Source organism: Tympanuchus pallidicinctus, unplaced genomic scaffold, assembly GCF_026119805.1.
Source record: "Tympanuchus pallidicinctus isolate F22 unplaced genomic scaffold, pur_lepc_1.0 scaffold11, whole genome shotgun sequence".
Classification (NCBI taxonomy): Eukaryota; Metazoa; Chordata; class Aves; order Galliformes; family Phasianidae; genus Tympanuchus; species Tympanuchus pallidicinctus.
In genome coordinates, this window is record NW_026294627.1 from 1,906,219 (window position 1) to 1,919,949 (window position 13,731).

The following is a 13,731-nucleotide window of genomic DNA, read 5'->3' on the forward strand; positions in this document are numbered from 1 at the left end:
TTATACTATCTGTCACTGAACAATATCAGTGAGATCAGTGGGAAATTGCTAATTGTTACCATTCCCATGTTTTCAGGCTGGTAATCACAGACAAATACACCATGTGCTTGATATGACAGACTCGTGGCAGTGACAGAGCTCCCAGGATAATGGTCTGGCTTACCATTACCTGCATGAATTAATGGGATCCATGTGAAATACAGTAAACATATTAAGAAGATAGACAAATGACTGGCCTCTTGATGGACTTCTCTTTTAGATACTTACCATGCTTGCCAGGCAGTGGCACAGGCACTTTAACAGACACCCGCCTTATTTATTTACTATGCAAGACCCAACTTAATAGCTTGTTTCTGTATCTTTGGGCCAGAGGCCAAGGCAGATGTTTGCCTGACACCGAATCCTATTAGAGGTTGCAGTAACACAATTGTGTGTTAAAGCTAAATATTTTATAGCCTACGCTTGCCACCAAGCATCATCATTCCCTAGACATTTAGAGGCAGCTATCTATTGGCAAAGAAAAAATAGTTATCTGGCTGGCAATTGAAGACAGTAGCTTTCTTGGGAGTCAATAAGCACCAGGACAGTTTTCTACAAACTGATTAAATGCCATTCAGTGTGGTGTGGTTGTATGAATTCAAACATAACCACTTCCTTTGATAGCCTCAAGAAGCTGATCTGAGACTGGCACCATTTGGTGGCAAAAACGTTGAGGAATAGCACTACAGTAGAGAAATTGTACTTTAATGAATCGGTGTTAATAGCAGTCTCTGGAATTTATGCATTATTCAAGCTTTTGGCCTCTTCTGTGAGTAGTCTACTCTACCTCTGCATGGTGACAACATAAATGAAGCTGCAGGGCCTGAAGAAGTTGCCATATCTACAAAACAAAAGCCTTTTCTTATAACCTTCCACCCTTATAGAGATGCATTAATTTTAAAAAAAGTAAGTAAATAAAAAAAACCCTACTTTTGGACAAATATTTAGAGAATTGTTGACTGTATCAAATAAATATATACAGAAAGTAAGAGTTCCTGACTGTCCACTGGTCTATTCTTTGTCTTGTCATGTTCCCCCAGCTAAGGAAGATGCGTTGCAATGCAGGTGGAGCAGGGCAGCAGGTAATCAGACCTTGGCTCCTATCTAACCTTGAAATCCCTTATGAGAGCCTCAGCAGTGCAAAGGGGCCACGATGAGAGCACAGCATCACACTGCAATGAATTACATCCCATGGGAGGGCGAAGGACTCTGCATCACTTCACCTTACTCTGTGCTGCTGCACCAGCTCAGCTTTAGCAAGACACGAGCTATTTTTCTTAGACCCAGTGCTTGTCCAGGATAAAACTGTCACCTGCAAGCTCATTGCAATCATGTCTCTCCTTCACAAAAATGCCCCCTGTCACTGCCCTGACTGTATTAGCAGTACTTTGAATAGGAAGTCAGGCAGTATAACATTAAAGGCAAAGAAGATTCTGAAGCGCTGTGAACACAAGCTAGCATTTAATTTACTTCCCAGTTGCAGAGCTTGCAGCCTTGTTTATTTTTCAAAGAAATGATGCTACTCGATTGGATTTCACTGCAGGGTAGGTAGGATTCTAAGCCCAGAGAACTGTCACCTGCTCTTGTAATCGTGATAACAATGCCAAGAGAGACGTGGAGGTGAGAGGTGATAAAACACGCTTCAGATATCTGAAACATCAGTCTTGACATTTTGAGCCAAATAAAAAAATAAATAAAGAAGAAAAAAATAAGGCTCTGAAAACAAAGAAAATGTGAAAATGCTGGGTCCAGTGCACTCTTGATCCACCTCTTCCTTTCTGAGCAGAAATGTGCAAGGACTGATTCCTTCTTATGGCGCATTCTCACCTGCTGAGATTTCGATTTTTTTGCTTCATTTGTGTTTTATAGGGCTTTTATATTTCTAGCTCAAGTGATCCACACCTGGCAGCCAGGGATGTGATAGTCTTGACAGCATCATGGAAACTCACTCATTATTTTTGAGTGCTCTTTCACAGTTTCCTCTTCTGTAGGGCGCCTAGTGCGATGCTGATACTGCTAATGCCACTTGATGTTGTGCCAGGTTTTGACTATTTTTTCTTTTCCTGAAGGCTGGGAGGTCTGTTTTAATTAAAGATCCATGCAGACAACCCTGTTTTGCTCTCATATCCCTATGGAACTCTAACCTTCAGATGGAGGTATCAGGATGCTAAATCAGGAGAAGGGCAACAGGCAGGCAGTCCTTTTGCACAGCTCCTTAAGTCAATCCAGGCTCTGGAAAGTCAGAGTGAAGTACAATAATCACAGTATCCAATAGCACGTTATTTTCCCTCTATCACTTAAGAAAAAAAAAAAAAAAAAGCCACTTCCAACAGCAGATACCATACATCTCCATCAGAGCACAGTGTAAACCACACCAGCAGTGCCTCTGGAGTCTGGGTTGTTTTAAAAGGTGATGGTGAAGCACTAAAAGTTTGGCATTCAGCATCACTTTGAGTCATTTACTGAAACCATCAAGATCTGCTGACTGCCAAATTTGACAGTACATCATGAGAGTACAATTTCCCTTGAGATGTCTGTACTTCTGTTTCTGTGGCCTGGCTTGAGACATCCATCCAGGTACTCCAATGGCCCCGCCACAATAACATCAGTCCTTCTCACACTATTTCAAGCACATTCAACTCCAAACCCAGCTGTAAGTACTACAATAACAGCTTTGCGTGGACTGTTTTTGAACTTCTGTTCTGCAGAAAGTGGGACCAAGTGGGAATAGTGTGGGGAGTAAATAATGAGCTGAACAAGCCTGCTCGCTTCAGAAGCCTATACCACATTTGGTCTGAATTTGGTTTCCCCTTGGAGAGAGAACTTTATCTCACTGGTTCATTCCTTTCTCTTACTGCTTCCTTTTTAAGAAATCTTTCCAGTGCAGAATGCCTTACAATATAAAGCTATCAGATGGTTGAAAGCATAAGGTGTAATGGGATTTCAAAAGCACTTGGGCATCACTCTATGTATACTACCATTTGAGTTAATGGTAAAATATCCTATGACTTCACTGGGATCAGAATAAAGGAACCTTTTAAAAAAGCCTGCTAATGTATTTCTGCAGTTTGTAGCGATATACAGAGATCAGTTTTCTTCCATGAGAATGTGAGCAATGCTGAAAGCACGAAAGGAGCAATGAAATAAAGTTCTTACAGAATTGCCTATTGACTGTCTTAAAAAACACTTTCTCTTTAAGTCACCTGAAATGTGTCACAGGTTAGCAGTTAGTTGGGGAAAAATGTCAATGGATGATTTTAAAGAAACTGGCCCTTGGACTCAAGCTGTCATCTTCCTCCTTCTAAGATGCACCTTGGAAGAATGGTAACTTCAGTGCCTACACACACGACAAGGCTGCGGAGATCTAGAAACAACCTTGTGAAAGTTCCTTTTCTTCCTCACTTTTCTTCTTTGCAGCTGGAATATTTTTAAACCTGAATTTCACTCCAGTAAAACTCTCATATCCCCAGTTTGCCCAAGGGAATGCAAGGAAATTTTTTTTTTTTTTGTTCCTTCCTACTCTCATAAATTGTTACAAATGAATACAGGAAACAACAATTATTCAGCCTTCAGGGTTCAACTTCTGGAGCTGTACTAGCAAGCTGGAAGTTACTTTGCATTCAGTACATTAGAATTTCTGCTATTGCAGCTTGGGGCAAGGCTAAAGCTGGCCTTGAGTTTAATTTTAAACGATGTTGTATGTTGGTGTACTGTAGGGAAAAGACTGCAAACCAGTCTTGTATACACACAAAAAGGACCTCAAACATGGAAACATTTGGTCGAAACAGGTGCCCCCAAACCCTGGCAATATTATGATTTTGAGTGCACTGAAGACTAAGTTTTGTTTCATACGAAGTCTTTAGCAAATGCATCCATCCTGAAAAACAGGGATGCACTGGGTAGAGTGGCTGAGATGCAAGGTTGAGGCATGCTACAGACAGGTGCTATAGGTACACCTTCAAGTGTGATTACCAGTGCTACAGAAGGGCTTGAGTGTCTCCTAGGCCTTTTGTCAGATCAATCCCATAACCAAGAATCATAGAAATCATTAAGGTTGGGAAAGACCACAAAGCTCATCTAGCCCAACCATCAACCTACCTCCACCATGCCCACGGACTGTGTCCCTCAGTGTCACTTCTCCACAGTTCCTAAACACCTTCAAGGACAGTGACTCCACTACTTCCCTGGGCAGCCTATGCCACTGCATTACCATTCTTTCTGAGAAGAAATTTTTCCTGACATCCAACCTGAACATCCTCTGACACAATTTAAAGTTGTTACCTCATCATCCTATGACTGTTACTTGGGATGGAGGCCAATCCCCACTTCATCACAGTCTTCTTTCACAAAGTTGTAGAAAACAAGAAGGTCTCCTCTGAGCCTCTTCCCAGCTTGGTGTCACCTGTATATTAACTGAGGGTACACTCAATCACTATGTTCAGATCATCAGTAAAGATAATAAACAGGGTCAGCCCCAATACTGACTCCCACAGAGATGATCTTGATTTCCTGTGGCCATTACAAGCTCGTGCTCAAGTATCTGCCAGAGCAAAAGCAGAGTGCACAGCTCTGTTCCTGCCTGTAGATGCACAAACCTGGTTGAGGCATACTCCCTCACAGAGCCCCCAGCAATCCTCTGAGCCAGAAATCAGTTTAACCTAATTTATTTAACTCTCTTTCTGAGACTGTTGTAGCACTTAGATAAAGAAAGCAGCCACACATCTAATACACAGAACAGCTGTTATCATTTTAAAAGTCAACATACGCCAGGAGTTACTGCACAGACCATGTCCGCATCCCCCCTGGCCTCTGTGTGAAAAGGGAGATTGGTGACTCCTAAGGTGCCGAGGTTGTTGGCTGCTGTTCTCTCATGTGGTCAATTAAACGTGTGCACAGTTAAATACAGCCTTTGGAAAACGAAATCTTAAAATAGTCTGCTGGAGCACAGAAAGGGTTCTCGCTTTGTTTGCCAAAAGTGAACGTGTAACTCCCACAACTTATTACTGTGCTTTAGCAGGGGAGCGTTCATGGAAAGAAAAGTCTGCACAGAGCTGCCCCAGCAGCTCAGGAATATAAGGCAGGGATAAAACAAGCTCTGCTTGCGTTAGCCTGCAGTCTGGAGTATACATGGAAAGAGCTATATACAAAAGTGCAAAAACAAAAAGCATATGCACCGCTTTACACATTTCTCCAGAAACCCTCTGGTACCAGTGTATGTCGTGTCATTAAGGCAGAAATCTGCTGTTCTGAAAAAATGAACAAAAAAAAGGGACAGAAATAACAGAAAGAAAGGAAAAGGCTTTAACTGCAGTATTAAATAAACCATTCCATGACCCTAAAACTGAAGTAATTACCCCAATCAATAAACCTTTTGTACAAGCTCTGTTGGATCAAGAAAACTTGCTGCTTCAAACAGCACGCTGACAGCAAGTGCAAGGCTACCACCAGCCCATCTAAATACACATGTAAGGAAAGCTTTTCAAAATGACCAATCTACTACTTATTTTTTTGTTTGTTTTGCTTTTTTCCTATTAAATCAAAGCACAGTCAAAGCCAGGTAAAACCAGATCACTGGGGACATCCAGGCAGCTTACTTCTACTGAAGTGAATGCTTATTGGCACCCAAACAATTTTTACAAACATAGCTCCATCTTTTCTGTACAACAATATAAATCATAGAGTTATTGAATCACCGAGGTTGGAAAAGACCTCCAAGATCATCCAATTCATCTATGTGTCTATTTGTCTCTCCTTTTTTCCCATCCAAAATTATCACTTGTAGTCATTCAGCCCTATTGAAAAGGAGCATACCTATACAAACTAAGCCAGAACAAAATAACAAGCAAAAGCTGCAGTGCAATGTTAAATGAATGATTGCATCCCTGCTTTAATTTTAACTTCACACACTAAAAATTTATGCTGCTGGCTTTTTCTTGCAGGGCATCAATGAAGAAATATGCTGTATTAGGAAAGAGCAGTGGTGGAAGATTTCACCGCCAAGTATCTGACCTTTACAGGCTTCTTATTATTTAATTATCTTTGAGATGTGTCCCTAATTTCTCTTTTATTAGAGATGCCCAAAGTCTTGAACAGCAGAATCCTGAAATAATAATTTGGCCTGCCATTAAGGCTTGGGAAACAGGATAATTATGTAAGAATTGTTTTAGACACTTGCAGAGAGGAAAAGGTCACCACAAATAACATCTAGATTTGAAATGAATAGTCTGACTCCAGGTTCCTTGGAAGAGCTGTGGCTCTTCTGCAGGGCAATAAAACTCAGCACTGGGACACACTCCTGCTCTGGGCTCCCTGCAGGGGGAAATGAGACTGTTATCAATTTTTTGGGATAGACACACAGATGAAAAGACTTAGGGCACATTAATAAAGTTATCAGCTGCTAAAATTTTAAGGGCTGTGTCACTGTCATCTAAAACCATCACTACTGTTTTACTGAGAATAACAAACAAAAACCTCTGAGCGTGGGGATTATAAACTAATGTGAAAGGCTTCCCCACCTCACCGCCCTCCTGCCATGTCCAGATCCGTGCTCAGGCTACAAGGTATTTTTTATTAAGCTCTATAAAGATTAGTTTTACGTGTATGATGAAAAAGTAACATGTCTCCAATCACACTGCTTCACTTGTTTGGAGAGGGGAACTCCTATAAAGCTCAGAGTTCACTCATTTCCATCTCCAAAGGCAATGTCCTACCTACCAGGCTGGGCTGAGTCTGACTCTGATGGAGTTGGCAGTCTGCTGTTTTCTTGCCATCCTTCTGCATGGGCCAACTCTCCTTTCATCAAAGGACCTTGTCTTGTGGCCAAGTGGAAGACTGGCCATAAAATCATGGAATCATTTAAGTTGGAAAAGACTACTAAGATCATTTAGTCCAATAACCAATCTATCACCACCATGCCCAATAACCGTGTCCATCAGTGCCACATCTCCACAGTTCTTGATAAGCTCCAGGGGTGGTGGCTCCACAACTTCCCTGGGATAATGGCTTGAAGCTATCTGTGGATAAACCACGGAATCATAGAAATGTAGAATACCCCAAGTTGGAAAGGACCCACAAGGATCATCAAATCCAACCTCTGTCTAAATGTAAGCTTTCAACAAAACAGAACTGCCATTCATGAGATCAAACTCAGAAAGAAAAAAAATGAGAGTCACAGCCTAGCAGAGACTCATAAATGCCCATATTGCCTCCTAGCTGAACTGAGTGCATGCTTTCTATGCTACCTGAGACCTACAAACTTTACCAAATTCAGAGAAGTGTAGCAAACGTTTCTAAAGGAGGACTAAGAAAGAAAGGGACAAACTCTTGAGCTGGGTCTGTTGTAGACAGAACAAAGGGAAATGGCTTTAAACTAAAAATGGTGAGACTTAGGCTGGATGTAAGGAAAAAGTTTTTTACAATAAGAGTGATGAGGTACTGGAATAGGATGCACAGAAGTGGATACCCTCTTCCTGGAGACATTAAAAGTCAGGCTGCAGGGTTTCAGCACCTAATCAAGCTGTAGGTGTCTCTGTTCATTGCAGGGAAGTCAGACTAGATGGCCTTTAAAGGTCCCTTCCAACTCAAATGACTCTATGATTCTATTAAAAGCTAACTGAAGCCAAAGAGCAGAAAAGAAAGCATCAAACAAGGATGCTGGCAACAAGAGAGTCATCAAAAAAGGCACTGACCATCTCATGGAGCATCTGTCAAGCAAGGGCTTGTAATGGAACACAGAGAGCTGAAGGCAAAAAGCTATTTGCAGAGCATGCAAAGCTCTGCTGTTATGTTGCAGGAGAGAGAGATCAATAACATCAAAAATGAAGTTGTGATTTTCCTCCCTGCCAAGGCTCTCATATGTCACCAATTTATTTATTTATTTATTTATTTATTTATTTTCAGCGCAAAGCAAGCAGAAGGAAAGAGCTTTAAGTCGGGGAAGGCACAAGCTATTAATTGACTGTAGAGGGCTACCAAAAGGCACAGTGTGGAACAGGGGATGGATGGGGCAAGGTGACCATAGCATGCAATGACCATAGTCATAAAGTATGTGAGAACAACACCACTGGTAACTGAGCACCTCCACAGAACAGTTGGAGTTCTATTAACAGGGAAAGAGTCCTGATTTGGCCAACTACTTTGATGGATGTACTCGCAGGACATGTTCAGAAGAGGGTGACAGGGACATAACATCCATTCTTCCTGAAGACCTAACTGTACAAGAGGGGTTAAGTAAAGCAACAAGGGAACTAGCTAGGGGAAAGCATACACCACAGAGGATAGAGGATCACACCCCATGCCTGCACATTCTCCTCAGTATTTACATGAGATCAATTCAGACTTTCCCAGATGTTAGTGAAGCAAGTGTAAATAAAGTGAATGGCTTTGAGACTTCAGTGGATCATGCCCGGGAATCCGCTCTGAACCGAGTGTTGACAGAATTTAAGTCAGCATACACATGGGCAGTGAATGTAAGGGAAACAAACCTGAACGGGGCACTTTCAGAGCTGTTCAGGTCTCCTCTCACACAACCCCATCCCCTCAGGAGTGGATGCAACGCCAAGCTTGTCCGTGCCTTGTAATTCCTTCTCTCCTCCCTAAGCTCGGTCCTGCTGTGAACCCACAGGTATCCTTCATGTGTGTGAGCTGTACGAGGGCTGTGATATTTTAGGCTGTAGCAGGAAGGGAGCTTGCCCTTTGATGCATGTTGTAAAGCACTGTATGTGCTGGCAGCCCCTTATAAATAACACTGCCAACTTGCTTGTGCTTTGATAGAGGAAAGTACTTACAGCAGCTTTCTTAAGGGTAGTGGAGGGGGCGGGAGGAACAACGGGGCTTATCCTAAACTTAAGCACTGTCTCCTGCAGAAGATAAAAGCGAGACAAAACCTTGCATCCTACCACGGGTGCTGTACATGTGTTCCTGTGCTCGTTGGGTGACACGACGGCAAACAGACGCTCACTTCTCAGACAGCTGGTGCTGCTTCTCCTTTTGATTTCTCTGGGGCTGCATGCAGACAAACCTGAGCTCAGCAGTAACAGCTGCTGGAAGACCTTTCCTCTCCAGCTCTATAGATGTTTGCAGCCTCTCAGACATTTCTTACCCCCCCCGAGCAGATTTCGGCCAAATCTCTGTCTCAGATATGCTGATTCCAGCTGATTCCTCAGCCCACTGTTTTGCTCCACTTACACCAGATCGTTGGGAATAAATCACCACTATCAGGGAGTGAATCCACAAAGTGCTTTGCAGAGAACTGTTTGTATTAGGAATTTCAGAAAGTGCTTCCAATGTCATTTACAAAAAGAGTTAATTTATTATTGAGAGATTTTGACTGTACACAATGATACTTGATGATCCTTGAGGCCCCTTCCAACCCGGGCCATTCTGTGATTCTGTCCATTCCTTTATAACACCTTGCATTGTAATTTGGAGGAATGGACATAAATATGTTATTAAAAGCTAAAAACTTTTCTAGAATCGTTTTATGTCCCTCCACCTGAATTGCCTGTGCACTGTAGAAGAACAAACCGTGACAGGCATTATATACTGCATTCTCCCTGGATTCACAAGCAATGGCATGTAACAGGCACACATTTTGACATCACATAACTCTGTAGCGATGATGGTTCCGCAGCCTTTTAGAAAACGGGCTCAACTGTCATCTTTTGCCCTTAAAATCAGAGCTAATGTTCCTGAGTGGATTTAGTTATAGCTATATCAGATTCCAAATCGGTATGATGGACAGCCTCACCATTTATGAAATTAAATGTGCGATCAAACTGGGAATACACATGCTTTTCTCCATTTTTCTCTGGTTTTCAGTAGGATAATGGAAGGCCCAATCATTCCAGACCAGCGCTGCACAGTAATTGATATCATCAAGCAGAGCCCGCAGTGATTTCACTGGCTCTGAAGGGTTTGGTCTGTTAGAACAGAGCAGATAAACTTGGAAAATCAGCATCCTTTCTATTCAGCATCGCACTGCTGAAGTGAAAGCTGCTGTCCTTGACTCAGGCGAGTCCTTGCTTGCAGTGGAGGAATGACTGTACAGTCTGGCATTATGCACTTATCATTCTGATTCTCACTATCAATTCTGTGCTTTCTCCTATTATTCATGATTATTAATTAATGCTTAATGCATTTTTTCCCAGCAGTTCCATCACCCTCGCAGCACCTCTGGGGAAATGTCACACCTCATGGCATGCAGCTGAAGCATAAACTTAGGTTGGGTCACAATTAGAACATCAATCAGAGCCCAGGACTTCCAGGCTGCTGGTCTTCTTCTCCCATCACCAGGTCCTTCTTCTTCCTGCATCCCAGCCATACCTTTCAAACACACTCACACTGCAAGCGCTATGTCTGCACAATAATAATGGGAGATTTTTCTATGTGCTCCTGCCACAGAAATCAAACAAAATAGCAGCTTGCCTCTGACAGCCAACACAGCTCAGCATGCTCCTCATCCCACGCAGGTTGAAGGGTTCCCATCAGGTGTGCCTTGATATATTTGTTTGGCACTGCCACTTTACACCCTGGTTCATAAACACGGTGTCAGGTTGTTGTATCCTCTTTACCTTGGCACCAGCAAAAAATCACAATACTACTGTACAGCAGTGTGGATAGACTTAAAACACAGCAGCTTTGTCTTGGCAGACCTCATGAATACACTGGAAAGGCTCTGAAACAATACAGTGCATTTTCACACAACACCTGTCCTGACTATTTTTAAGCAAGCTGCTGAAATCGAGGTTAAAGAGAAAGGTACTAACCTGCTTAGGATATTAGGCTAATTACGATCACGTAGGATAATAATTTAGGATAATTTAGGATAATAATTAGGATAATTTAGGTTAGATGTTAGGAAGAAATTCTTTGCTCAGAGTGAGGCCCTGGCACGAATGCAATACGTGCCCCATCCCTGGAGGTGTCCAAGGCCAGGATGGATGGATGGATGGAGCCCTGGGCAGCCTGAGCTGATGGGGACAGCCAGTCCATGGCAGGGGTTGGAAGTGGATAGCTTTAAGGTCCCTTCCAAACCAAGACATTCTGTGACTCTACAATTTTTATCATATTTCTATAAATGCTGAACAAATTTGGCCAAATTCTACTGAAGAAGGCCCTTCTTTATCTAATTTTTTTACTTATCTCAAAATGAGTGGGTTTTCCTGTACACAATGGCTTTGTATTACTGTACAGCTACCAAGTGATTCCCAAGGCAAGGTTCTCTTTTACTGTACAGCAGGAAAAAAACCCAACTCCCTTGTGCCAAAAGATAGAATGATTCAAGGGCAACAGGGAATCTATCATGGACTGTTCTGCTTATCACATGGTCACAAAGGTAAACAAAACAATATTGCCTTAAAGACAATCTGACATGCTTTTCACCCACACTGCTCCCCCACTGCTCAAAGACAGGTTAAGGATGTTTTGCCTTTTTTTCCCTGTGTTAGTGCAATGAGGCAGGGAGAGAAGTCTGGCTGGAAGCTCATTTTGCATCGCTTTGAAAACAAACATGTAGCGGCGGAGCTTTAAAAATGTTTTCTTCTGTGAAAGCTTTACTGATTTCCTGAGCTGGGGAATTTCAAACTGGAAAAAAAAAAATCATGCTCAGAAGGATATCTGGACGCTGCTCCAGGCAGAAGGTGGAGAATATAGGCTCAGTTCCCAGCACTGCTGCAGCAAAGTAAATCTGCTAAAGGAAAGTGATGGAGTCACCATCCCTGGAGGTGTTCAAGAACTGTAGAGATGTGGCACTGAGGAACGTGGTCAGTGGGCATGGTGGGGATCAGTTTTGGTCAGACTTGGGGATCTTAGGGGTCTTTCCCAATCTTAATGATTCCATAATTATAATTGAAAGTAAATCTGTGCTCTACAGAGCACTCTTCAGTTTCATAAACTAATGTGTTACTGTTTCTGGTGTTGCTTAACTGTGAACAGTATAAAACTTGTGAAGTTCCAGCTTTTAAATTTAACACAGCAGTGCTTTCACTTCCGTATTAGGTAAACTTTAGAGTTTAAAGTGAATATTGGGATCTTAATGATGGCTTTAATAAGACCTAAACTTTTAATTAACCTGCCAAGACAAATTACAATCCGTAGCTCTTAGGCAACTATTGCAGACAGCTGAGACTCAACACCAATACTTCTTTGGGGAGAGGGATTAATGACAGCTTTGGACTGAGTCTGCTTTTTTAGCAAAGAGAAAAAAATCCATTAAACAATCACTGTGGCTGGAAGAAAGCTGAGCGCGAGTTTTATGGAGCAATCTTTAAATTACAACCAAACAAATCTGGGGATATGAAAAGGTTCAGAGGCGAGTCAGATTTAAAATTTAATACTACTGACTCAGAAACAGGTTGTGCTGTTTATGGAGTGAAGTAAGAACACGTGGTGTGCACAAGCACACAAGCAGCCTGCAGGCAGCATCCTTCCTGCAATGGACAACAGCTCATCAAGGGACTTATTGCCAGAGCAGCCCAGAAAACTGTTAATCTGTACTTAAGAAATCTGAGATTCCTTCTGTAAGCAAGGAGAAATAGAGATTCCCAGTGTTGTGGTTCCTATGAGCAAAGCCGTGCAGTGCTGTTTGCTGGGTTTAACCTCAGTGCTCTGCCTGAGCTCCTACTGCAGTGATTTGGACAGTGCTTAAAGGCAGGGCTGTCAGCAAAACTGCTGCACAGTGCCACTCTGTGCTCTTCAGTCATCCCTCTACCTCTGCTCCAGGAAGAATAAATTAAAAAAAAAAAAAAAAAAAAAGCTAAATAAAAAAATAAGATCAAAGGAAAAGTGTAGCAGGGAATTTCAAGCTTGTAATCCAACGCTGGCACAGGGTGGAATCTCGTTCCGGATATAGTTATTAAAAAGGCATACAAAATACTTACATGCTATTTAGGGCCTAACAGCACTCAGCCAGTTGCTGAATACATCCTGTACAAACATTCAGTCCAAAACCACACAAAGCTACCATGCGATTTGAGTATGTGCATTAACACCTGGCCCGAAGGCAGATGGTTTGGGAATAAAACAGGAAACGCTTACCAATGGCAGTGGTAAGGAAAGAAACCACCTCCGACTCCTTGCCATCATTGTAGAAGGCCAAATGCCATATGCCTGAATCCAAGTACTGGATAAACCCTGTCTCGTGGCTGGACAAGGGCACAAAGGTTCTGTGTTGCCGTTGAGGTCCTTCCAAGCCTCTTGCCTCCTGGCTCAGAAGGCGTCTTCCATCGAGGAGCTCGACAAAGTCAAACTGAAATACAACAAAGAGAGATGTCTGTGTGCACTGCAGGCTTTCTCAAGCTGTTTCAGGAAAGAGACAGATATATTTTGCATTAAATATTAGAAATGTACATATTCAGACATATCATAAGCAGTTTTTTTTCTGTTAGTGTCTATTCAAGCTGAGTAATGTTCCTAGATTACCTGGCAAACAAGTATTTTGGAAATAGAAGCATAGAATCACAGAATCATAGAATCACCAAGACTGGAAAAGACCCCCAAGATCTCCCAATAAAACTGTCCATCTACCAGTATTTGCTCACTAAACCATGTCCATGTAAAACCATGGACCACTAAACCATGAAACCATGTATGTAATACATAAAGTGTGAGGACATGAATGTAATTTCCAGTAATTAGGCACAAGAAGAAACAATCTTTATTTAGAATGTGATTTGGGCACAATGACCCTAGGAA

The 13,731-nt window shown here is 42.2% G+C and overlaps 1 protein-coding gene across 6 annotated transcripts in view; it reads right to left on the reverse strand.

Annotated features, from left to right (window-relative positions):
- TENM4 (teneurin transmembrane protein 4) overlaps nucleotides 1-13,731 on the reverse strand; it is an 810,928-nt gene that overhangs the window by 156,525 nt on the left and 640,672 nt on the right. For all 6 annotated transcript variants that reach the window (XM_052669278.1, XM_052669305.1, XM_052669320.1 and 3 more), the window contains one exon: nucleotides 13,075-13,285. In XM_052669278.1, coding sequence (XP_052525238.1) covers nucleotides 13,075-13,285 — 211 coding nt within the window. The remainder of the gene's footprint in view (nucleotides 1-13,074; nucleotides 13,286-13,731) is intronic.